The sequence below is a fragment of the Polistes dominula genome, unplaced genomic scaffold (genome assembly GCF_049000335.1).
Source record: "Polistes dominula isolate Pdom_NZ unplaced genomic scaffold, Pdom_raw_medaka contig_216, whole genome shotgun sequence".
In the NCBI taxonomy this organism is placed as follows: domain Eukaryota; kingdom Metazoa; phylum Arthropoda; class Insecta; order Hymenoptera; family Vespidae; genus Polistes; species Polistes dominula.
This window is the reverse complement of record NW_028301072.1, coordinates 316,505-344,056: the sequence shown is the minus strand read 5'-3', so window position 1 is coordinate 344,056 and position 27,552 is coordinate 316,505. Positions and strand designations below refer to the sequence as shown.

At 31.5% G+C, this 27,552-nt stretch overlaps 2 protein-coding genes across 7 annotated transcripts; one reads left to right on the top strand and one right to left on the bottom strand.

Moving 5' to 3' along the window:
• Positions 1 to 7,936: 7,936 nt before the first annotated feature.
• On the bottom strand, positions 7,937 to 27,537 carry LOC107073443 (2-oxoadipate dehydrogenase complex component E1). Of its 6 annotated transcripts, XM_089176306.1 has the most exons (15): positions 27,175 to 27,513; positions 26,807 to 27,096; positions 25,065 to 25,284; positions 24,640 to 24,989; positions 23,180 to 23,401; positions 22,942 to 23,099; positions 22,600 to 22,867; positions 22,035 to 22,242; positions 21,520 to 21,932; positions 16,591 to 16,711; positions 16,325 to 16,513; positions 13,620 to 13,705; positions 11,929 to 13,551; positions 8,747 to 8,924; positions 7,937 to 8,231 (listed from the first exon to the last, which is right to left on the bottom strand). In XM_089176306.1, exons 1-13 carry the CDS (start codon positions 27,353 to 27,355, stop codon positions 13,438 to 13,440), a joined length of 2,820 nt encoding a protein of 939 aa, XP_089032432.1. In that variant the 5' UTR covers positions 27,356 to 27,513; the 3' UTR covers positions 7,937 to 8,231; positions 8,747 to 8,924; positions 11,929 to 13,437. The 6 variants fall into 6 exon arrangements, with proteins under 6 accessions (XP_089032432.1, XP_089032434.1, XP_089032437.1 ...); XM_089176308.1 differs by lacking the exon at positions 8,747 to 8,924; XM_089176311.1 differs by lacking the exons at positions 26,807 to 27,096; positions 27,175 to 27,513 and adding an exon at positions 25,506 to 26,733.
• LOC149031324 (uncharacterized) lies at positions 13,716 to 14,926 on the top strand. The gene is made up of 2 exons (XM_089176339.1): positions 13,716 to 14,511; positions 14,583 to 14,926. Exon 2 carries the CDS (start codon positions 14,588 to 14,590, stop codon positions 14,918 to 14,920), a length of 333 nt encoding a protein of 110 aa, XP_089032465.1. The 5' UTR covers positions 13,716 to 14,511; positions 14,583 to 14,587; the 3' UTR covers positions 14,921 to 14,926.
• Positions 27,538 to 27,552: the final 15 nt, after the last annotated feature.

The window sequence follows — 27,552 nt, the reverse complement described above, 5'->3', positions numbered from 1 at the left end:
GCTGTCATTTTGTTTTGCTTTCATAAAAATTGATAGTTTTAGCATACCCGATAGCCATTGTCATACTAAATTTAAAACCGTTTAATTTTTTTGTTTTAGACCACCCGTTCTCAAATTTCGATGCCCGCCAACAGCATACCTTTTTTTGACGGGTTCACGTTTGTCAGCCATTTTGGATGTCAAAAAACGTTAAAAACAATAAAAAAAAATTTTTTTCTTGTACTTCTAGAGTGTATTTATCATACCCAACAACTTTCATATGTATATGTATCCTACTAAGCCTAAAAAAAAATCGTGAAAATAGCCTTTTTTCTCGGCGTAGAAACCAGAATGAACCCTTAACTGACTTTCCAGAATTATCAGAGCAAGAACTCAAAATTCTTTTCACTGGATCATATCAAATGTCTCAAGCTGTATCGTATTTAGCTGAGATGATGGATGAAAACGGAATAATCACATTCCATTTTTTATGTTAAGGTATGGCTGATAAATAGGACAACGCAGAGTTAATATTAAAAGTAAGATTTATTATAAAAACGGTGTAAAGAAAGAACTGTTGAATAAGCCTCGAGCTAGGCCGAATACAGAATACAGAATACCGGCAGGGCGCAACAGCACCCCGTACTAAGGGACTGTGCGGCCCATAGGAGAAGTAGGGGTAAAGAGTAGGGGTGACGGAGTGAGAGGACATAACGTCTCTTATATACGCTATTCTTAACACTCCCTCCCGGTATGTCTCGATACTCCACAAAATTTTGTTAATACACTCTTTAAATGATTTAAACCATACAATATTTTTAACAACATCTTTAAGTGATTAAGATCGTAAGTAAATAGATTAAGCAAGATCTATGAACGAATAACTTTTCATATTTATTTATACTGAACTTATTCAAAATAAAATTAATCTAACTTGACAAATCTTTGGCACGGAATGTCAGTTAACTCTCAGTTACACAGCTTGGCCCTGCGAAGAAGAAGATTTATTCCCTGGATGGGAAGAAGATAACAATTTAATTATTCATAATCAAATCTGTAAGATATTTATGTGTTTCAAAGGTTAATGTCTTTGTGAAAATGTCAGCAATCTGTTTATTCGAAGGAACCCAGTTTAACTTAACCAAATTTAAATTAACGCATTCCCTAACATAGTGTTCTTTCTTTTCGATCATGTGCCTTAATTTATTATTGCCATCAGATTTCGCACATGCTATTTCTGACTTACTGTCACTGAACACATTTATTGGATACCATTTTCCTTTTATTGTCAACTCAATTGACTGACTGATAGATAGCAAAGCTTGGCATGTTTCATTTAATGCGACATATTCAGCCTGACAAGTGGAGAGAGCAACCCTTGGCTGTTTATGCGTTCGCCAAGCAATAGTATCACCAAACAGCTATATTACATACCCACATGTAGTCAGTGAGCCCTTGCAATCAGAGAAACTTGCATCAGCATAAGCCTGCAACTCTTGTGTTTTGCCTCTAAACGTCAAAGTCATACCTTTTGTACCCAACAAGTAGCGCAGTGCTCGCTGCAGCATATTCCATTCGTTCTTAGTTGGATTCAATTGATGCCTACTCGATACATTAGTAATGTATGCCATGTCAGGCCTTGTACCGTTAACTATGTGTAACAATGTTCCAACGACCTCTCTATAAGGAAAATCTTTTGTCAGTGGTACAGCAATAGTTTCTTCCCGATCTATTCTTTCTCGATTACGGACTTGATTCGAAACCATAGGTGTTCTCTTAGGATAGGGATTTCCTTCTAAGAATTTTTCAAGCATTTTGTCAATAAGTTTTTCCTGATCTAGTCGCAAAATTTTATTTCTCCTATCTCTTCTAATTCTAATTCCTAAGTATTCTTTTGGTTCACCTAAGTCTTTCATTTCAAATTCAGCTTTGAGCTTATTTTTAATTTCCAACATTTTACCCGGATGATTACCTATCTCTATTACGTCATCAACATAAACAAGCAAATGTACAAAATCATTACCCTTTCTCCAGGTGAACAAGCATGGATCAACTAAGTTTTTCTCAAGCCCTATTTTGAGTACAACTTCAGTGAATTTTTCATTCCATTTCTTCGGACTTACTTTCAAGCCATACAACGATCTTTCAAGCTTGCCTTTGGTCCTTGATCTTCAGGAAGAAGTCCTTCCGGAATTTCCATATAAATTAATTGATCCAACTCACCATACAAGAAGGCTGTGTTAACGTCCAATTGACACATATCAAGGTCGTAAGCATTTGCTATTGCAAATAACGCTCTGACCAGTGACAATCGAGAAACAGGTGCATAGGTTTCTTTCAAATCGTACTCGTTTCGATCTTTAAAACCTCGTATAACGAGTCTCGCCTTGTAAAGCTTCTCACCTTTTTCATCAACTTTGGTTTTGAACACCCACCTTGAATCTATAATATTAGGCGGTGTTCCATTCTTACTACATCCTGGTCTCTCTACTATTGTCCAGACTTTACGTAAACCCATAGTCTTTCATTCAGCTGCAACTGCTTTTATCCAGTGTTCTTTCTCTGGACTATCAATAGCCTCTTTATAGGTCTTTGGATCTTTGTTGATTTCAGCTAATAGTGCGTGACATTTTTCATCAATTTTTAATCTTGTTCTTTCATCTACTTTACATTCTAAAGAATTATCAAAAGCATAAATAAAATTTGCTGATACATCATCCATAGGGAGAGGATCAACAATCGTCTCAGCATGTTCAGGTGCATTATCAGCTTGCTTTTTAGGGCGACCTCTTTTTCTTTTAATTCGCGGAGGCGCTCCCTCCGAATCTAAGGTCTCGGTGTTTCCTTCTACGTTTTCTTTATCAAATTCTACTAACCAGGTTTCTTTGTTTATACCAACGTTTTCATCCTGTCAATTTTTAATACTCTTTACATTATATTTATCTCCGTAAACAATTCTTTCATTAAACCTAGCATCCCTACTCTCATAAAATTTACCATCTTCTGGCTTTATAAATAAATAACCTGTTCGAGTATAACCTATCAAAATTACTCTTTTACCAACGTACCTAAACTTCGGTCCCGTTTTTCGTTGGACTTTAATATAGGCAAAACATCCGAACCGTTTTATTTGATTGGTATCGTATCTATAATTAGGTGCAAATTTATGTAACGGAGATTCCATATTATTGCTAGCATATGGTGTTCGATTATACGCGTACGCCGCTGCGCTTACTCCTAAATCCCACATATTTTCTGGTAATTTCGAATCATACATGTACGATCTAATCTTATTTATTATGGTTTGATTATAACGTTCTGCTACTCCGTTATGTGCGGGCGTATCAGGACTAGCGGGTTCGAGTTCTGCTCCTAATTTTTCTAAGACTACTTTTGTATAACCTCCCATATATTCTAGTCCCTGGTCACATCGTAAACGACAGACCTTTTCATCTCGACCAAGTATATTTCTGGCAGATTTTACAAAAGACTCAATGCAAGATCCCGCTTCACTTTTATTTTTGATTGGATAAGACATTGCTAAACGAGAATAATTATCAATTACTACAACTATAAATCTGTAACCTTTGGGATAAGAAGCTGGGCTTATCGGTCCCATAATATCACTATGTATTGTTTCCAATGGTCTGGAAGCTCTCTGTCTAACAGTTTTAAATGGCAACCGTTTAATTTTGGCTATTTTACACACTTCACAACTATCTACGATTTCGTTAAATTCGGCAGATTTGATATCTTTCAAATGAGAATATTGTTTTTGCAAATTTTTAAGATAATTACTCGATGCATGTCCAAGTCGTACATGCCACAACAAAGCTTTATTCATTTTTACGTTAGAATCTTCTAAGGACATAATTTCATCTTGCGATAATTCTATTTCAGGAATCTCGTCAATATTATGGATAATTCTATCCCTAACTGAATTGAAGATGTCTTGTCTATTTAGCTCAGCTATATTTTCAGCTGCTGAGCTTTCCTGTACCTTTTCTACAGAAGAGCTCGCAACATCCGAGATTAAACCTTTTTCTGTATTTTCATCAGTAATTAAAGGAGCCTCACTAGTTTCGGGAGAGTTCGCATTTCCAATTTCCATTTTCAATTCTGATTCCTTTTCAATCTGTTCAGCATTCTGAGGTCGAGTAGAACTTCTCGTAAAATACTTATGTTCATAAGAGTTTCCATTTTCACCATCTGTTAAAAAAGCCTTTTGACAGTATCTATTCTCATTATAGCCTATTCCGTCACTACTACGATTATCGGACTTGAATTCAATTTCCCAGAAAGGCTTGTTATATATCCCTGTCATAAACGACTCACAAGTCTTTGGGTCGTAAATATCAATCATTTTATCATTTAAGTAAACTTCTAAACCCTTTTCTACTAGTTTTCTTAACGAGAGCAAATTCACCGATAGATCTTTAGTATATATGACATTATGCAATTCGCGCGTCTCTCCATTCTGCAAGTTCAATTCCACTGTACCTACACCATTAGCTTGCAAGTCCGCCTGAGAATTTCTATTAGCACATTTAATCGATTTAACGTCTGATTCATTTAATCTTTTGAAAATCAACTTAGTATTCGACAGATGCTCTGTAGCACCCGAGTCCGCGATAAACCGTTCTAGTGTATTATTTCTGTAATTAAAATTGAAGTTATCCGGATATTGCTGACATTTTTCTATAAACAGAACATTACCTTTTTCATTTGACTCACACTCGAAACTCTCACCTGAAAAGGTGCTGGCACCTTGACTACCTCCTTGGCCATCTCTTCGGCCACCACGAATACTAAACCTGCCTCTCTTTGCTCCACGACGACCTAGATCAAGCTTGCGCTCACCTTCAGATTTAGACCTACCCTCGTGCTCACGCTTTAGACTTAATTGACCTCTAAATCTGCCTGATCTGCCTCGGTAGTGGGTGCTAGTATATCCGTGGCCCTTATGGTTCAGTGACGAACCACCTCGCTGTCGATGAGCTGGTAATCTAGCCAACGAACAATGTTTAGCCATGTGGCCAGGTTTATCACATACAAAGCAGTTGGTTCCCTTTATTTCCCTACATTTCGATGCCACGTGTCCTGTTCCCTTGCAGTTCTTGCAGTAGCTCTTAAATTCCCATTGTCGTGGCTCAGTCCACAACGCAGTGGTTGTTAGATGTTCTTTGGCTGACAGCCTTTCTGTCTCTTCTTTGGTGAGAAAGTCCTTCAATTGAGCATATGTTAAACCACTTCCCTGTTGGCTTTTTTTTTGAGGAAATCTACACCTTGCACACTTGGTACCGACTTATAAACCGCGTTGTAAAATGTATCTCTTTTCTCTAGTTCTGATATTTTTTCAGATTCAGGAAGGTATTCAAATGTTCGTACAATCTCTTCAAATCTATTACAAAAATCTTTAAATCTTTCTTTGCTTGGATTATATTGTATGGTATACAGCCTTTTGCGAACAAAACACGTCGATACGGTGCTTTCAAGAGCCTTTAAGTCATTTAATTTAGCAAGGATCTCCAGCGGACTTTAAATGTTTCTCACTTGATCAAAATAAAATTTATCGACTCTGTTTCCTATTGTATCTTTTACTTTAAAAATGTCTAACTGTTTCACATTATCATTTTTATCTAAGAAAAGCTTAATGCTGCTGTCGATAACATACAATATATCTTTTGCTCTTAATTCCGATCTAAGATCATCAAGAAAGTCATCAAATTTGGTTTTCTGGCAAAGTTTATATACACGGGGTATGCTATGATCAGGATTGAACATTTGAAGACTGATTACCTGGGCCGAATTCCGACTATTATTGTCATGACATCCCGTCTGAGCAGTGTTTTGATTACTAGAATTTATTGTTTCACCAGCGTGTGATTTATTACTCAAAAAATTACTCGATTCTAAACCTGAGTTCGGACCGGACCTTTGCAAAGTTAAACTATCCATTGCTTCACTATTAAGTACTTTCAAAATCTCATTTCCAATCGCTGTACCAAGGTTAACTTCGTTTATTTTCACTGGTTTTCTGTGAGTACGAACAATACTCACCGGAACACCAGAAACCCTATCACGACCATTATCTCGAGTAGCTCTACTGCTACTTCCAACAGAAAACTGTTGAGCTGTCGAGACTGCATCGTATAACTCCGAAGCAGGCTCTTCAACTGTAACGACAGTGCGTTTAGTTTTGAGTTTGCTTTATTTCAGCTACTTGCTCCTGTAACCATTGATACTTTTGTTTAAACTCTTCAGCTCTTTTCTGACTTTCGGCTACTGAGTTTTTTAAGCCTTCAGCTTGTCTATTGAGAGCATCGTATTCTTGCTTGTGTTTGTCAGTAAGCCTTTTGAATACCTTGTCTTGCCTCTCAATTTTCTCTCGAAGAGTTGCAATGGTTTCCCTTTAGATATTAATTAGGTTCCTCATAACATTGACCTCTATATTGTCAACCGCATCTGAGGTACTCTCGGGGTTTTGTGCAGGAGCAGCCGCGTTTACCAATGCCTTCGTTGTACTATCTTCTCTGTCCTTCTGTTGAGAAACTAAATATTGCTCAAAATTAGATATCTCAATCAAACATTCTGTTTGATTTACACTCTATTATATTATACCATGGCTTTCGAACAACGATTTTACCTGATCCGTGAGACCAAGTATACATCATGCCTTAAGGCGCATGAGGGAGCGGTACACATAATTACTTTTCTCACCCATCAGTAAAATCCCATTCCAAAAGGACAAGATTTCTTTTTTTCCTTTTTTTTCTTTTTGTTAATTTTAGTACAACACATTTAAAACTAAGGACTTACTTGATTCACTTAGACAATTTGTCTTTGAGACCTCCATTATTACATCTGCTGCTCGCGGGCCTCTTAATTCTTTGTCAGACACCTCTAATGACGAGTCATTTTGTAACGACCTGCTTGAGTCATGCTGGCTTCGACCAACATCCACTCTGACCGTATTACCTTGTGCGTCTGATAGTACTGACAGAATCAAACTTTGCTCCTCAATGTTTATCTGGTCCATATTTACTGCCCAGTAGTTTTCGCTATCATCTTCAAGCAAGAAGCCATGTTCTTCTGCAGTGAGCCATGCAACTTGGCTTTGACTACCGACTTTGTGGAGCAAGGTTCTCGACAAATCAACTAATTGTCCCAATTTCGCTAAAAAAAACGTATTCAATTAATTTGGTGCACCTTTTAGTTTTGTTCAAACCAAGTTTCAAGCATGTTTATGAATCGATTCCACCTTTTATTATTATCATTCTTCTGTATTTAAACAGCTATACATCTAGAATGTATCAATTCAGCTACATATCTAAAATGTGCCTGCTTCCACTATTTCAACTACAGTGAACCACAACTACTGTGTGTCTATTTAGCTGCACGTTTAAAATGTGCCCGCTTTTACTATTCTCCCTTCTTTTTTTTTTTTTTTTTTTAATGGTTGAGCCAATGAGAATAGCCTTGCGCGGCTTTTTCAAATTCTCCCGCTCTGCTAGTCTTTGTATAACTGAATATACCATATGATGCTCGGAGAGGAATTGGCAACATTGCAACTATGCTATGCTAGTTTTGTATAACTGAATATACCATATGATGCTCGGAGAGGAAGTGGCAACATAGCAACCATGCTATGCTAGGCTTTGTATAACTGAATATACCATATTTTGCTCGGAGAGGAAGTGGCAACATCGCAACCATACTATGCGACTATCTTTCTCCCTCTCTCTCGCTCTTCAACACATCCTATACTACCTTCAGAGCGGAGAAGAGAAGCACACTTGCGTCTCTCTCCCTCCATCACCACGACCCAAGATGGAAAGAAGAGGAGAGGCAACTTTACCCCCCCTCTCTCTCTTTCTTTCTTACATAGTGCGTTGCCATGCTCTTCACGACAAGATCGCCTTGTGTTTACACGCAAGGGCGTTGTTTTTTCCCTTTGTTTGTTTTTTATTTTATTTTATTTTATTTTATTTTATTTTATATTACATTTTTTTTTTATTTTATTTTTTATTTATTTTTTTTTATTTATATTTATATATATATATATATATATTTTTTTATATTAATAAATAAACGCGCTATGTTCTCTCTCTTGTGTCGTGTGATATAATTTTGATGTGTGTTTGAAACGTATATGTGCCCTACTCTGTCCTTTATCTTTCCTTTCTTTTTTCCTCTCTTACTCTCCTAGTCCAGTCAAAATAGCCCTGAAATCGGGTTTTTGAGCTATGCGGCTGAAAAAATATGGAAATTATCAGAAAAATGCGTAGAAAACTGTGGGCAAAGTAAAAAAGTTTTCAACCACCGGGAAAGGGGTGAAAAAAATTAAAAACTACCCCAAAATACGATTTTTGGATTATATGTTGAAAATATCAAAAAAAGTTTCAAATAAAAGTTGTAGAGCATAAAATTTTAGGCCTATCTCTCTCAGACCATTTTTCCCCTAAAACGCACCCTTTCACCCCTACGACGGTTCAAAGTACTAAAAAAATGAAAATTCAATAAAAAATATAAAAATGGGACTTTTTTAATTTTTTTTTTTTTAATTATGTTTAAAAAACTACAAAGAACAATCGTAGGGAAACAAAAAATTTTTTTTTCATCCCTTCTATTAAAAATCAAGGGGTGAAAACGGTTTTTGCTCGATATTTCGCTTAAAACGGGTTATTTAAAAAAATTTTCTTTTTCATATGAATTTTTAATTTATTTTTTAAATTTTGGTGTTGAATTTATATTTATAAATATTTACCTGTAGGAAATATCCCAATTTAAAGACAGGTAATTACTCCCTTAGTACTACGCCTTTGTAGAAAGAAACAGAAAATGAAGCTATCCTGCTCTTACTCATTGTGACGTAGGTCGCCATGGCACGCAAGCGCAAACTCTTAGCTTACATGCGTGCAAGAGAGATAGTCAACCTATGTTAGCTTCGTTCAAATGTAAACAGTATAACGCGTTAAAATACTTTTTCTTAAATATATTCTCTTTTTCTTCTATATTCTCTATAGCTCGAGAGTCTCGCGCGCATCTGTGACAGCATGATAGATTTTTGAAAATATCTCAAAAAGTAAGCGAGATAAAGCGATTTTTTATTAATTATGTTTTGTAGACAATTTTATTTGCTACAAAAAAGGTCCAGTACTAAAATATTTTATCTCCCTTACTTTTCGAGATATATTAAAAAAACTATGATTACTCTCTTACCTGATACTTTTTATAAAGTTTCATCACTGAGACTTTTTTGATGACTGTTTAAAGTTAGAAGCTTGTAACTGAAAGAGGGCTAAGTTAAATATAGACGGGGATGAAAATAAATTTAAAAAATAAATTTTTTCTGACATTTTTATTTTTTTTTTAATAATTAAATAAGTACTAGAGGCTGTCACGTCCTAATGACGACTAATTTCGAACTTTGCTACGCCAATTGTGCGAGTGTCCTATTTATAAGTGATTTACTAATTACTATTTAGCTATATTCGTACCTTGTAATATTTGTATTCTTAATTTTATTTTATAACCACTTTCATAAACGACCATCGATATTAGCATTCGTTGATCACATGTAGGATTAGCAAAGATGTTTTTCTGTTAGGTAAAAGTATAAAAACTATTATCCTCTGTTATTATGATATGAAGAAGTGAGAGTATTTATAGGATAGAATAAATACGTGTTCTCGTATATATACAAAAGAAAAGAGATGTTTCTAGAAAAAGTAGTAACGACCGTCTTATAAGTATAAATACATATTTTAAGACAAGCGAAGATTTCTTTTTCGGTTAGGTAAAAGTATAAGAAATGCCGTCCTCTGTTGTTATGATATGAAGAAATGAGAGTATTTCTAGAAAAGAATAAATACATTTCTCACATTAGCATAGAATAAAGGTGTTTTCATATAAATAGATGTAAACAGATATTTCTAGAATAAAGTAAATACGTTCTTCTTACAAGGTTAAATACATACTACTAGTAAAAGGTAAAGATGTTTTTCTTATCAACAAGCGTAAATGATATTTCTAGAATAAGGCACAAGCGTTCTTCTTATAAAATTAAATATACAGGGTGATCAATAAGTTGTGGTACAAGCGAAAAGGGGGTTATTCTACATAAAAAAAATAAGTCGAAAATATAGATTAAAAATTGTTCGTTTTAGGCTTTGTTTTCGAGAAAATCGACTTTGAATTTTCGCAAAGTACGCGTCCACTTGATCATGTCTCGTTATAACAGATCTCACTGTAGATCGTTTTCTCTATTGGACACGTAAATTACAAAGTAATTTATATATTTTCGATTTATTTTTTTTATGTAGAATAACCACCTTTTCGCTTGTACCACAACTTATTGATCACCCTGTATATTTAATTTTATAAGAAGAACGCTTGTGCCTTATTCTAGAAATATCATTTACGCTTGTTGATAAGAAAAACATCTTTACCTTTTACTAGTAGTATGTATTTAACCTTGTAAGAAGAACGTATTTACTTTATTCTAGAAATATCTGTTTACATCTATTTATATGAAAACACCTTTATTCTATGCTAATGTGAGAAATGTATTTATTCTTTTCTAGAAATACTCTCATTTCTTCATATCATAACAACAGAGGACGGCATTTCTTATACTTTTACCTAACCGAAAAAGAAATCTTCGCTTGTCTTAAAATATGTATTTATACTTATAAGACGGTCGTTACTACTTTTTCTAGAAACATCTCTTTTCTTTTGTATATATACGAGAACACGTATTTATTCTATCCTATAAATACTCTCACTTCTTCATATCATAATAACAGAGGATAATAGTTTTTATACTTTTACCTAACAGAAAAACATCTTTGCTAATCCTACATGTGATCAACGAATGCTAATATCGATGGTCGTTTATGAAAGTGGTTATAAAATAAAATTAAGAATACAAATATTACAAGGTACGAATATAGCTAAATAGTAATTAGTAAATCACTTATAAATAGGACACTCGCACAATTGGCGTAGCAAAGTTCGAAATTAGTCGTCATTAGGACGTGACAGCCTCTAGTACTTATTTAATTATTAAAAAAAAATAAAAATGTCAGAAAAAATTTATTTTTTAAATTTATTTTCATCCCCGTCTATATTTAACTTAGCCCTCTTTCAGTTACAAGCTTCTAACTTTAAACAGTCATCAAAAAAGTCTCAGTGATGAAACTTTATAAAAAGTATCAGGTAAGAGAGTAATCATAGTTTTTTTAATATATCTCGAAAAGTAAGGGAGATAAAATATTTTAGTACTGGACCTTTTTTGTAGCAAATAAAATTGTCTACAAAACATAATTAATAAAAAATCGCTTTATCTCGCTTACTTTTTGAGATATTTTCAAAAATCTATTGTTCTAGAAATATTTATATGGCGCAACTTTCAATATTATACTTTCCTTTTCCTTCTTTTTTTTAATTTAACCTTTTGAACGGAAACCCTTTTATGTATTAATTTTCTTCTCCCCTTTTTTCTTTTTTTTTTTTTTCACCTTCTTTTTTTTTTTTTTTTTTTTTGAACTGTAACACGATTTTAAGAGAGAAGAAAGAATGAAGATTTACAAGAGATCAGAACCTTGCCCACCTTTTCTACGTTTTTTCCTTTATATATATTTTGTTAATTTTCCAAGCACACTTTCGATAAGAAACAGTTATCGAACATGTATTTACCTTTTTTTTTTAATATATATATTTTACTATTAATTTTTCCAAGCACACCTTCGATAAGAAACAGTTATCGAACATGTATTTACCTTTTTTTTTAATATATATATTTTACTATTAATTTTTCCAAGCACACCTTCGATAAGAAACAGTTATCGAACATGTATTTACCTTTTTTTTTTTAATATATATATTTTACTATTATATTTTTTCAAACAAACTTTCGATGAAAACAGTTATCGAATATGTACTTACTTTCACCTAGACTAGCTAGTAGCCCTTGACTACCGTCCTCTTTTGTCTCACCCATGTTCGCGTTTTCATTGTTCTTGCCACCTTCCATTGTTCTTCGCGTATTCTTATCTCCTCGTGCTAACGCTGTACAGATGCGTGGATTTCTGTCGGTATATTTCCCTTTTTTTTGCTGCTTCTGAAGTAGTTGAAGCTGAGATTTTAGCAGGTGTTTACTTCTTTTCCTTACTCAATGGAACACTGGTGCAAGTACACACACGTGCAAACCGACAATAACTGGTTAGATTTCTATCTTTCAAAATTCACTATTAAACTAATTAACTTTCGTTCACTTGCGTAGTGTAAGCGTGTCTGGGGCTCATAACGTGTTAAGGTATGGCTGATAAATAAGACAACGCATAAGCCTCGAGCTAGGCCGAATACAGAATACAGAATACCGGCAGGGCGCAACAGCACCCCGTACCAAGGGACTGTGCGGCCCATAGGAGAAGTAGGGGTAAAGAGTAGGGGTGACGGAGTGAGAAGACATAACGTCTCTTATATACGCTATTCTTAACATTTTAAAAATTACACCTAATATTATAAAGTTTGAAGTCAGATCTCGACATATTAATTCGAAGACATATCGTAGTTTTATTGAATATCAGCCAGATAAGAACGATATTTCCGGAATAACTCGATATTGTTGTGATTGTGCGAATGGTAGACGCACTGTTGGATGTTGCTCTCACATTGCTGCTATCATATATTATTTATCTTACGCTCGATATTTGGCGAAAATTGTAAGACCTGCTGAGATCCTGAGTCGTCTGTTCATCGATGAAAAAATTAGTGTCGTAGTGAATGAAGACAGTGATGAAGACTAATATAGTTACATCTTTTATTATAATTTTTATTTTTGTTGCATAAAATTTAGAATAATATCTAACCGTATAAAAAATATATAAATACCATCTTTAAGTGTATTTTCAATAATCAATAATCCTTCTAATTACGTTAGACGGAATATATCTTAATTGTTTTATAATAATCTTTATGTTTATTTCTGGAAAAGTGTATTTTGAGTAAAAAAATATTTTTTCACATTTTTTTTTAACAGAAAAAAAATATAAGTTAGTTAAAACTTGAGATTTTAGAAAAAAATGAGTTTTTAATTTTTTTCATATTGTTCCACCACTTAAACAAATTCAAGAAAATTCCTGAGTGTAGAGGAGTATAAAAAACATTTTCTGACAAATTTTGGTGAGTGACATATTCCAAAAAAGCTAAAAAAAAAAAAAAAGATTTTAATTTTCTTTCGTCCGCCAAAAATCGGCTTTTTGTTTAAATATTATGATCATATTTTTTTTTCATGTCTGAATTAGTTTTACTCGACACCAAATCGATCCCCCAAGTGCGAGTCAAAAAAGCCACGGGGGCAGATTTCCCATATTAATCTGGCTATACTCTTCGTCAAAGAAATAATTTTTAATCACAATAGTAAAAATAATATGAACTTTTAACTTTATAAGTTTAAAATGTTTTTATCAAGAATGGTTTTTTTATAACTTCTTCTGCTTCACGTTTATGTATTTTGCTTTCACCATCAGCAGATGCTGCCATAGTAGGGCGTCCACAATATTTTAACTGAAAATATAATAATTACTATTGATATACTACATACATTCATATAAATTGCATTGTATATAACTTACTTGTCGACCACATAAATTTTCAAAACGAGGCTTCACGAAATTCCATGCTCCCATATTTCTAGGTTCTTCTTGACTCCATATAAAAACTGTTAAAAAAACTTAATATATAATAATTCAAAAAAGAAAAAAAGATAATAGATTAACATTACAATAAAACTTAATTGGTTATTATTAACACTAGGTTTACGGGACCCGTCAATTTGACGGATTTCAAACTTTGAAATGAAACACGCAAAAAACCATAGCATTAATCTTAACTACTTTGCATCGTAAATTTATAATTTCATTAAAAGAGTTTATACACACAATCATTATTTTCTTAAGCCTTATAAATTTTGAAATTTGTATGTGGTATACCTATCTCTACGAAACCCGTCAAATTGACGGGTTAGCTGATTACGTAAACAATCCTTATATATTTGCTTCGTTTGTAAAATTATCCCTCCAATAGTAAATATAGGAGTGAAAGAAACGTCTACGATGCCCCCAACTCATTATCTCAAGCGCCTTGATAAGTGACATAAAGCGAATTGTGTGGCCCGGTTGTCATGTTACTTCGCATTGAATGAAATCGCTTACCAAAGTTATCCTCGCGTTATTCGAAACTCAAAGCATGCAGCAGACTAAATGTCGTATCAAAAAGACATTCGGTTCATGTGTTGGTGCAAACATAACACACACACAAGCAATTTTCACAACCGATGATTGCCGACGTTAGGCTGCGATATGCTTTGAGTTTCGTATGCCGCCAGTATCGGCTTGTAACGATCTCCGAAGATATCTCTAAGGCACGAGCCGGTCTTCAGTATACATAATGGCTGTAGTGACAGTGGTAAAAAGATTTTTCGAAGACAGTGTGCAAAAGTTCTGGTAATTGTAGTCTCCGCTTATTGTAAGTATTTACAATAGGGTAATTGAATTTGGGCACAGTATTTTTAACTCTCACCGATCACCCTTTTTTAGCAATCATGAGTAGAAACAGGAGATATAATAAGAAATTGACCAAAATTACCAACATCCATGAGGATTGTTCTGAAGTACCTTCCGGTACCTCCGAAGAAGATCAATATGAATTAGGTGAAAGTGAAGATTACAGTGAATATTCTGAATCCACTGAAACTGGAGAAATGGAAGGATCTTTGGATAGTGAAGAGAAAAACTTCTTTAATATGCGTTGTAACAAGAAAAGGAAACGAATTATTTCTAGTTCTGAAACCGAGGAGGAGAGGACGAGTATTCCAAGTACATCCTCAGATGTAATGGAAGAAATTGGCAGCGATAAATGCGTGGATATTGTATAAAGAATGTACTGGAAGTTTATATTTTCTTTAGCCGATGAATTAGCTGGAGAAAACAAGGAGAACGTTCGTCAAAGTTCAGACGTTTCAGTTCTGTCACCTTCAACATCAGGAGTCCGAAAAAGTTGCCAAGTGGGCTACTGTAATAAAAATAAAAACTGTAATTGCTGTATGTATGGCAAAAAAAACGTATGCGGAAAATGCACGAACGAAATTCAATACATATGTAAAAAATGTGCTCGATAAAAATGATTACCCTGTAGCGTTTATATTATTGTTATCATTTCCGTGATAACTTAAAAAAAAGATTTTGACTTATTAGTATTTTATTTTTACGTGAAGCCTTATATTGTTCATCTCGGACTTAGTGTGAATAAATTGATTTTTTTAAAGTAAATACGAATTTTCATCCACCCGCCAATTTGACGGGTGCTCGTAGAGATAGGTATATAAGAAACGCCCGTAAACCTAGTGTTAATAACAAGAAAAAAATATTTTTATTTAAAGGGGACACGTCACCCAAAAAATCGATTTTTTTTTTATTTTCTGAAAGAATATTATTTCAAAAATATTCTCTTATAATTGGGTAAAGATCCGCGCATTATTTACGAAACTGTAGTAGTTCAAATGAAGCGCGCCGTAGCGCGGCCAGAACAGGTATACGAGCAGCTGCGTATACAGGTATATAAGGCCACTCAAGAATTTACGAAGGAGGCAAGAAAAGCTCGACGGCAATCGAAAGTCACTTCTGCAGAGGCTGCTGATGCAGCAGAGGGTACCTTTTAATGGCCCTGGAATCGATGATTCAATGTAATTATGAATGCAAGAGTTATTTTAACTTTATCTGTTTATTTCTCCTGTTCGCGTTTTTAAATCGGTTGCCCTCGCTGCGTCCAGACCATTCAGCCGATCTTTACCAAAATTTGTACAGTGATACTAAATACACGTATCTAAGAAATGAACGGAAGGACTTTTTGAAAAAATGCAAATTTTTTTTTGGAAAAATCGGTGATTTTTTTGCAAAAAAAGTCAATTTTTTCGTAAAAAGTCAACTATTTTAAAAAAAATAAAAAAATAAAAAATTCCTTCAGTTCATTCCCTGCGCAAACATCTCAATTAAAAGAAAACACTCGGTTTTTTTTTCAAATGAACCAATTTTGGCCAGTGAGGGCAACCGCAAATCACCTTTTTTTTGGACTCTTGGAAGAGTGGCCACAGATAACACAATTTACCATATTTTTACACAAAAAATTTATAAATATAGTTCAGATATATAACTTTCATATATCAAAATTTTGTATTGATATTAATAAAACCGGCTGCATAAAAAATTCACAAAGAAACCATTTTTTTTACACTCTAAGGTAACGTGTCCCCTTAATAAATTGCAATATTTATTTTACTTACGTTTTGCATTATTATATTTTTGTATTTCTTCCAATAATTCTTGTACAGGAAATGGACAAAGACATTCTAATCTAATAATTACAACATTACTTTCTCCAATAGTTTTTCTATAATCTTCAAGGGCATAATAATGTTTTCCACTGGTTAAGATTACTTTATTTATCTTAGACGTATCTATATTATCATTTCCTTGAAATATATAATGATTTATTTTCTTATTATATTTTAGATATATTTTATAACATATTAATAGAGATATTTATTACCTATAACAGACTTGAAACTTGTTCCAGGCTTCATATCTGCTAATGATGACGTAGCGTTTGCATGTCGTAATAATATTTTAGGTGATATTATAATTAATGGTTTTCGGAAATTTCTTACCATCTAGAAAAAATATGAAAGTTTAGTTAGTGGTATTTTTGCTTTTGCAGAAAAAAATGTTCAGGGCAAAAATACATTATTGCAAGTATCATTTTTGATGCTAAGCAAAAGTCTTGTCAAAGTCACACACTTGTATTTTTTTTTTAAATGAAACATTAATTTGTGTGGCATAGAATTAATTCTTTGTGACTTTTGGAATTGAAAAAAAATCGGAATATAATCTCAAACAAGAAAAGGATATAACTTGTTTATAATTGCTAAAAATTTTTTCAAAATACATTACGAAGTAATCATATTTTGATATTAAATCTTAATATTGTTTTATTCAGAAAAGGATGAGACTAATCGATTGATGTAGAAGAAAAACTCGTAAGATTCTATTTAAAAAACTACTGATGACTTAAAATTTCGTAAAATTTTATAAATTTTCTAATAGGAAATTCTTCTAATAGAGAATATTCTTTAATAATTAATTGAAATTATTTTTTTAAATAATAATTCAATATTAAATATAAGAATTTTCTTAATAGAAAATTTTGTTTAATATCAAATGTGACTCTTTCAATTATGTTACTTTGATCTATATGGGGCATTCCACGCCAAATCGGACGGTTTTAAAAATGTTTATTTTTAATTTCCGCCATTTTTTGATATCTTTTAGTACCCATCGAGAAACCCTTTCTCCTAAATTTTGTCATTTTTTTAATCATCCGTTCCAAAGATATCGAATTTTCAAAAAAAAAAAAAAAAACAGCTCTTTCTGTGGTTTTTAGCCCGTAACTTTTGTAAAACTCATCCAAATGAAAATTACCATTCTTAATTCATAAAAGTTTTGTTTTTCAATGTACTTTTAGAAAAAAAATTCAAAAAAATTATTTAAAGTGTCTTAATACGTAATTTTCGATTTTTAAACTTTAAATTGCATTTTTTAAAGTGAGTGCATATTTTGATTTTATTCAAAATTTTTTACAACAAAGTACTACTAATTTCACAACTTTTTAGGCCGGTCTGACCGTGGGCCTTCGATAACTACTATTTTTTTTCGATTTTTGAAAATTAAAAAAAAATTTTTTTTTATTTTATTAAATTTTGTCATTTATTTCTCTCTTTTAATGTATTTTGAAACACTTTACATATTTTTTTTTATTATAACAAGCGTAGGAAAGTTTTATTTACTGATTAAAGTCGTGGATCAATTGCCGAAAGATTACATGAAGTTAGTCGTGGGAGATTTTAACGCGAAAATCGGTAAAGAAGAGTTTTTTAGACCAACGATCGGGCCCGAGAGTCTCCATGAGGAAAGTAACGATAACGGAGTAAGGGTGATTAACTTTGCGACCGGGAAAAATCTCATCGTTAAAAGCACGTTTTTTAAACACAAAGATATTCATAAACAAACCTGGATTTCCCCGGACGGAAATGCGCATAACCAAATTGATCACGTTCTGGCAGATAAACGACGACACACGAACTTACTAGATGTTAGGTCGTACAGGGGGACGGATTGCGACTCGGATCATTTTTTGATTATTGCTAGGATTCATATACATATACACTGTTTTTAAAATGTGTATATATATATATATATATATTAGGGTGGGTCAAAAAAATCAATTATTTTTTTTTTACAAGTGCCACGGAAAAATGGGTTGCTAGACACCTTTCAAAAATTCTCACGAAATATAAGCTCTTAATTTTAATAGGAAGATCCTCCACATCGCAGTTTTTTTATTTTTTTCTCAGTCCAATAGAATAAAATTCATACCTCATCATTAATTGATTGTACAAAAAAATGTTCTGGAAGAATTTTGTAGTTTTTGATTAGATATTCGAAAAATTTCAATTTAATGTTTATGTTTTGAAAAAATCTACACGATTTTTACTTTTTATCAACTGAGAAACTTCAAAATATTTTTCAAGTCTTTTTTTATGTGTAAGTATCTTTGTCTACATTTAAAAAAATAAATTGTACATTATTTATCGCTTAGTTAATTATTTATTAATAAAAAAAGCAAAGTTTTCATTATAAATATATTATGATATGTTTCAGTTTTAGAGAAAAAAAATGTCCAATTAGTTATAAAAAAGCTTTTTATTTCAATTTTCAACTGAGTTATTAATTTTCAAACAATTTTTTGTTGCAAGTAGGGTAATTTTTTCGATGCTCCTTAACAAAAAAAGTTTGATGATGAATATCTTTTGAACGCTTAATTTAATCGCCAAAACATAAGACACCATTTTTATAGAGCAATTAATTTCCTACAAAAATTTGTATTGCGCATTTTTTAATAGTCATTTATTGTCGAGTAGTAAAATTCATAAACAAAAATGAAATTTGTCTTAAAATAATCAAACTTAAATCTTCAATATCATTCAAATGGTGAGGTTTACGGAAAAAATATATAAGATATCTTTTTTGTAGAGCATTAAATTTCCTACAAAATTCTTCCAGAACATTTTTCTGTACAATCAATTAATAATGAGATATGAATTTTATTCTATTGGACTGAAAAAAAAATAAAAAACTGCGATGCGAAGGATTTTCCTATTAAAATTAAGAGCTCATATTTGGTGAGAATTTTTTTAAGGTGTCTAGCAACCCATTTTTCCGTGTCACTTGTAAAAAAAAATAATTGATTTTTTTGACCCACCCTAATATATATATAGAAATTTGCAACGTTAGATGATAATTTTGTTTTTACTCACCTTGTAAACAGGATGTTCCGGCAACAATAATACAACCAAATTAGGAATATCATTCCTTGTGAAAAAATAAGTCGAAAATGTAAAGTAAAATTTTTGCATAAAAGACTTCGTTTTGAGAAAAATAACTTTAAAAATCTATTTGATACATTTTTAATTATTGTAAGTTTCAACTTTATACGAATAATATCATAAATAATAAGATTATGCATTAGTTTATTAAAACTTGACTTTATTACACCAACGTGTGGAAGAGGCACTGCGAAAGCTTTATTGCTATTATATGATTTTAAACAATATATCATGTCCTTGCATTCTCTCATAATATATTTTGACATAATTACATATAGCAATAAGAGGAAGTAGATAATAATATTGTGTTTGTATCCACAAATATGATTAAAAGCAGATCCGTCAGTCGAAATTTACTGTAAGTAATGTAAAATTCTTGGCGTAGTTATAATAAATGAAAATAAATGAAAATGGATTATTTAATAGAGAAAAATAATATTAAAAGAATTCATTTGAATCTACACTGGACGACTATCATACGATGACTGCTTTATCCGCTCAATGTACTGTTGTTATTTGATCTATTTTCCTCTTTCAAATGACTTTCAATCATACTCATTTTAATATCTCTTTTATTATCTTACTTTAAATATAACATTTTCTATCTTCTTTTGTTATCTTATATATTATTGTTTTTTCATCTGTTCCTTTATCTCCGATTTTATTTTGTCCTCAAACTTTATATCTTATTTTTAGAATTTTTCTGTTTCTCTTATAAACACTTTTAAAATTTCGAACTTTTCATACAATAAATACAAATGTATCGAATAGATTTTCAAAGTTTTTTTTCTAGAAAATTAAATTTCATAAGCAATAACTTTACATTTTTCATGAGAAATCATTCCTTACTCGGTTATATTACTGTTTTTAGAACATTTTATACCAGGGAGCTCGAAAATCGTAGTACAACCGGTTTAGTGATGATTCTACATGAAAAAAAAAATAAAACAAAAAATTACATTTTTTCATTTAAGATTTCGATTACGAAAAAAAATGACTTTAAAAAAAATCCATCAAGTAATTGGCATGTATTAACTGGAAGATTTGAAGTATGAAACTTCTATTCAAATATGAATATAGACAACATAGCTACCTAAAGGATTTTAAAATTAATTCTTTTCTTCAAAAACGAAGCTTTAAATAGAAAAATGCTATTCTTTCTTTTTTACTTATTTTTGCATATAGAATAACCATCCGACAGTTTGTACCACGATTTTTGGGACATTATATACAGGGTGATTCTTAAAACGGAGGCGGGAAATAACTTTTTTTAAGTAACAATAGAAAACAATCATAGAGGAAAAAGTTAAATGGCACAACAAATGTCAACTTTCTATGACCCTACTTTTTTGAAAATGCATCGATACACCCGTTAGATACAGTTGCACTTTTTTTTTAAATGGAACTTTATACTTTTTTTTACACTGTTCGATTCCTGTTTTTATTCTGCATTAAAAAGTATTAAGTGAAGGTCATCGAAATGTCAATAGTTTACGAGATATTTGAAGTTATATAAGGAGCGTATAACAATGTATTGTTCCAATATCAATTCAAATCAATTAAAAAATGTAATGAAAAATGTAAAAAAGCGCAATAGAATGTGCGCATCTAATTGTTTAAATGGAAAAACATTCGAACATTTTGTAATAAAATACATTACTGATATAAAACATCAAATATCTCGTAAACTATTGACATTTCAATGACCTTCACTTAATACTTATTAACGCAGAATAAAAAAAAGGAATCGAATCGTGTAAAAAAATATAAGGTTCTATTTAAAAAAAAAGTGCAACTGCATCTAGCGGGTGCATCGATGCATTTTCAAAAAAAGTAAGGTCATTGAAAGTTGACATTTGCTGTGCCATTTAACTTTTTCCTCTATGATTTTTTTCTATTGTTACTTAAAAAAAAGTTATTTCCCGCCTCCGTTTTAAGAATCACCCTGTATAATCATGATTTTACTCATCATTTAATTTATAATTGGTTACACAAGAAATTCGTAATATGTTGAAAGAATTTATTTACGACCATACCTGCCTTCTCAATAAATGGAAATACTGTGCTGGTGTAGTAGGATTAACTATTTGTATATTAACATCTTCACCATCAACTTCGTTTTCTTTGCTATTTGTAAGTTGTAAGAATCGTTCAATTTTACATGAACTATGCTCTGGACCAGCACCATCATAACCATGAGGCAAAAGCATTGTTAATCCACTACTAAGCAACCACTTTGTTTCACCACTTGTTATAAAAGTATCAATAATAATTTGGGCTCCATTAAAAAAATCTCCAAATTGTGCCTCCCAAATAGTTAAAGTTGTTGGAACTGTTATACTCATACCGTATTCATAACCCAATACCGCTTCTTCTGATAAAATACTATTTGCCAATTCTAATTTTCCAATTTGTTTATCCACAATGCAATTTAATGGAATATAAATGTCTAAAAGATAATTAAATATTAAATTATAATTTCTATAGATAATGTAATATTATTGAAGATATTGTGAAAGAAATTATGTGGAAAAGATTTCATATTACTCACTTTCAGTATTCTGATCAACAAACATAGCATGTCTATGGGAAAATGTCCCTCTACCTATATCTTGTCCACTTATTCTAACATTGTAACCTTGATAAAGTAAGGATCCTATAGCTAATGCTTCTGCAGTAGCCCAATCTAACTGTTCACGAGATATTAATTTTCTCAGTCGACTTTGAACATGATTCTTCAACAATTGAGGGTGAATATTCTAGAATAAAAAATACAATTATCTTATAAAGATAATTTGTAATAAATCGTACATAAATATTTTATTAGAATTTCTATTCATTTGGTCAATATGCTGTAAAATAAATACTCAGAATATATATAAATATTTATTTTAGAGAATAAATAATAATTTAATAGAATTTTAAATAGATGGTCAATATATTTTTTATGGGAAAAATAGTATGATTGTGTTAAAGTTGCGTTAGCATTGCATATTGATACAGAGTACATTGCTATTTTATTAAAAATACTGCCTATTTATTTAAAATAAATTATCAGAAATCTTGAAAAATACTGACCCAATAAATAACTACTTTTTATTAATACACAAACTTACCCAGTTTGTTTCTACATGGACACTTCTTTCTCCAATAAATCTTAACAAATCAATATCAATACCTGTATCCCACTGAGTTATACTGTGTTCAGCTTGTTTCATTCCAGTCCAACTGCCTGATAAGTGTATTGCTTCTGGAATGTAATTTTCAACTTGTTTAAGAGCTTCAGACAAACGTTTATTATATTCTTTCACAATATTTTCTTTTTCAGTCTTTTTCAGGATATTGGATTCAATTAATTTCTCTACATATCGATCTGGTATAGATCTAAAGGATTAAAAATCTCATATTTTATTTTTTATCAATTTATTGATAATCATATAGTCAAATATTATACTTACGGACGATTTTGTATAATTTTATATATTCTTGGATTTGTAAAAGTTGGATCATCTAATTCATTGTGACCCCATCTTCTAAAGCAATTTATATCTATAAAAATATCTTTTCTGAATTTCCTTTGATATTTAAATGCTATTCTTGTAGCTCGTATAACCATCTATAAAAATTTTGCTTTATTCAAAGTAATTGATGTATAAAACATTTCACACATATAAATTTAAATGTAATATTATCTACTTCTGGTTCATCTCCATTGACATGAATTACAGGAGCTGCAATCATTTTTGCCAAATCTGTGCAATATCTAGATGATCTACCTCTAGAAGGTGGAGTTGTAAATCCTAATTGATTATTAATTATTAGATGAATTGTGCCTCCTATCTCAAAGTGAGGAACACCACTTAATGCTAGACATTCTTGATCAATTCCTTGTCCCATATAAGCAGCATCCCCATGAATCTTAAAAAGAGGTCAATAAAAACTTATATTTATATTTCCACTTGTATATATTATAATATACAGGGTATCATATGTCTTTCTGTATAAATATTATGAACATATTCTAAACATAAAAATAAAAGAAATGTTATACATAGATAATTTAAAGCTTTATTAAATAGTTAAAACATCAATTGTAAAATTGCGTAAATGTGCTTTGTAAAATGTTACCCACCTATGTGAATTACACGTTTAACACACTGCTGTAGTATGTTGTTTATGACGTGGCGATGTTTTTTTTTGGATTTCTATTAATTTCTACAACTGCATTTCTGATTTGTTCTATTATAACATAATATATAGATGCATAAACTTCTTGTTTTATTTTCCCTCATAAATAAATATTATAGTAGAGGTAAGATCAGATGAATTAAAAAATTAAGCTATTTTTTATAGAAGAATAAGTTGAATCACTCCAAGATAATAAACAACATATACAAAACCACTAAACATCATTCTTGAGCAGTATATTTTGACGATTTTATAATTTATGTTATAACTTTTTAATAAAGCCATAAATGACCTATGTTTATACGTAGGTTGGAACTTAAATAGTGGCAACTATTTATTCACAACTGATACAAAAGAGTTACATGTTTGTTCCTGTTACTGTCTTTTAAAGTAGTCACCAGCGTTGTGTAGAACCCGTTGCCAGCAATGTGGAAGGCGTAGTATACCGTCAGCAGAGCCTGTTCTGTTGATGGTACGAATGGAGCGGTCTACTGCCATGTCTCATCCAGTGTTACGATACGGCGTAAGAAAGCCTCTCATTCGCGCTTATAGCGCTCCAAGTACGTCTGAGCAGCGTCGTAACGCATCCATTTCTGCGTTTTCGTCAATTCATGCGGAACCCATCGTGGCATTCGCTTGAGAACTGTTCCAGAGATTCGACAGGCAGTAGACCGCTCCATTCGCACTATCAACAGAACAGGCTCTGCTGACGGTATACTACGCCTTCCACATTGCTGGCAACGGGTTCTACACAACGCTGGTGACTACTTTGAAGGACAGTAACAGGTGCAAACATGTAACTCTTTTGTATCGGTTGTGAATAAATAGTTGCCATTATTTAAGTTCCAAACTACGTATAACCTTTTTTCTTTATTTTTTGTTGTTGTGTAGAATACGCTTACAATATTTGTATAGAAAAAATTTGAATACCCTATATAATATTTAAAGTTAGATATGTTAATAATTACTTGTAAGTTTAATACTTTATCACTCCACCATGCAGAGTGATCATCACTATATGCACCATCTTTGACAATTTGCATTATTCCTCGAGTTTTTCCCATGGAAACTGGATTAACAGCTTCTAGATGCGATGGATTACGGAGCATAGTAACATGTAAATTTTTCTGATCAATTTCTAAATTTATGGAAGACACTAAATGACTTGCAACATCACCTGTTGTCTTTGCATCATCTGGAAATTCAGAAAATCCTTTAAGCTTATGAAATAATTTTTCTAGTGGAAAATTAAGCATTCCTGTTAGAAAATTTAAACGTCCACGATGTGGCATACAAAGAACGATGTCAGTTAAACCGCCTGTAAAATAAATAGAAAAATTATTAGAACCCTTTTTATTTAAATAATACTCTATCTTTTGCTTTATATACTTACTATTTACAGACAATTTAAAAAATTCATGAAAAAAAGCCATCATACTTTCAGCTCCTTCTCCGCTATATCTCTTAAAGCTTACAAATTTTGCAGCCAGAAAATTATCAAATGTTTGACTTTTTAACATTTCTGTTGCAATAGCAATACGTGTTTTATTATCCAATGATTCCATTAAACACATTTCCGTAACATTAGAAAACCATTCCCTTTCTTCTTCAGTCTATTAAAATAATAGTAAATTAATTAACAACAAATAGTAAATTAATTATTAATATTATATATTCATTAATAAATTATTAAATTAATAAAAAACAAAATATAAATGTATAAATATAAACAGAATATAAAAATATAAAAAAAAAAAGAAAAAATAGATAAATATAAGCCGCTAGCAAGAGAAATAAAAAGAATATGGAAATAAAAACAGATTTTCATACTAACGCTTATAATTTCAATTACCAATATAACAATTAACCCTTTGCACTCGAGACCGTTCTTCGCGCAGCGAACCAGCAACTCGAGACCGTTTCACAGCATTTTTGGTGAATTTCTCACCACCAACTTAAAATCATTTCACACAAAAATGAAAAGATTAAATTTGTATATTTTAATATTTAATGTATCTTTACATTTTTACGAAGATAATTTCTTAAACATTAGCTTTGTAATTTTGCTTTGTATGATATTTCATGTAATAACAATTGCCGGGCTTTTCGGGATAAGTATCACAATAGTATGTTGTTTAAAATCTTTTGCCGGGGTTATATCTTTGAGAATAGACTTTGCAATTCTTCCTAACTCCTGTTAGAATGTTATGCAGCTTTCCATTTAGGCAGATGTTTTCGGAATTGGAGGTTGAAGTCGAAACTCGAACACGTGTCTGACGAAAATTTCTAGTCAATTGACGAAATAAAGATTTTCACATACTGCAAGTGATTAAGCGACTGTTCTCTCTGTTTTTTAGTGATTTTATAAATTTCTCCGCGATAAGACTTCCATAATAAGGAAAAATATTACAGATATATCCAATATTTGAGTCTGCCATTTGTGTAAACTCTAATACCCCATTTAGTTGGTTTTTTCGGATTTTAAGTAATAAAGGAAATTCGACCTTTGAATTTGATAGTGGGCTCATCCACACAAATTTCTTCTCCCAGTGTAAAATACTTCAAAAGTTTAGAATTTATATAGTCAAGAAAGCAGCTTACTATCTGTAAACGTGGTCTTGGACCTGCATCTTTTGTTTGGATTGTTTTTAGATGATGCGTCCAAAAAATCTGGCTAAATCTGTCTCTGGTAAATTTGTTTGAATAAAAAGGAATGTAACTGATATCATTCCGTGATCAGTACTCTTGTAAATTTCATCGAATTTCCGCACCAAACAAAGTGGTAAACGAGAGTCACCTTTGGAGTTGTAGCGTTAAATAGTTTGGTGAGCGAGACTCACCTCTCGAGTGCAAAGAGTTAAATTATTTACACACCTATAATAGCTCCGACTAAACTCACAATCAGACATGCACAGATATATTTAAAAAGATATATTATCCTAAGATATATAGCACATAGTCCTTTTATTTGTTAAACAAAACTATCTGCTTTTAAACTTGATAAAAAGACAAATCCATTTAGAAGTAAATAAAAATCACTCAAGGATAGGAAAAAAATGAGTAAATAATAATAATAACAATAATAACGAATAACATTTAAATATGTATAATTATTAAAAGGTAATATGTATTTACCTCGAGATAATTAAATTCGACTCCAATATGGGAACAATAAACAGTATTCAAAAACTTCAGTGCTTCCAAAACAGTTCCTTCATTTTGTTTTATCTCTAAGATTCCTTTAAAAATTACATTGTCATTTAGATTTAACCCAAATTGTTCTGGTTGCAATTCCGGAAGCGTTATTTGTTTACTTAATGATATAGGATTTATATTGGCCTGTTTATGAGCAAACTGTCTGTATGCCATAACAAGCCTATAAAAATTACTGTTTTTAACTCGTGTCTCTAAGTCTTCTTTTGAAACTGAAAATTAGTATATTAAATAATAATAATTGTGATAATTAAACAAAAATATTGAAATAAACTGATTAATTTAAATACCTTCCAAATGTTTTTGTGGTTGTTTTGGTTTATATCCATAAACACCATTTTCACTGTGATACAATTGAATAACATCATTACGTTTACAAGAAATATGTTTTATTTGTAAAATATTTTTATTATATTGTGTAGTTTTTCTTTTTAAATGTAATTTTAAACAGGTATACGTTCTTAGTGCCATAATTGTTAGAAAAATTAAAAATTGATATCGATAAGTCAGCTGCTGTAAGTAAGTACGTTTTCTCTCAATTATGTGTTATAAGCTACTACTCAAAGAATAACTGTACATATGATAATTCTTATCTGTTTACTTAAAAAGTCTGTATCAAAGTATAGTCTTATTGTACAAATTAATCTTTGCATAGATTGCTTGTTTGG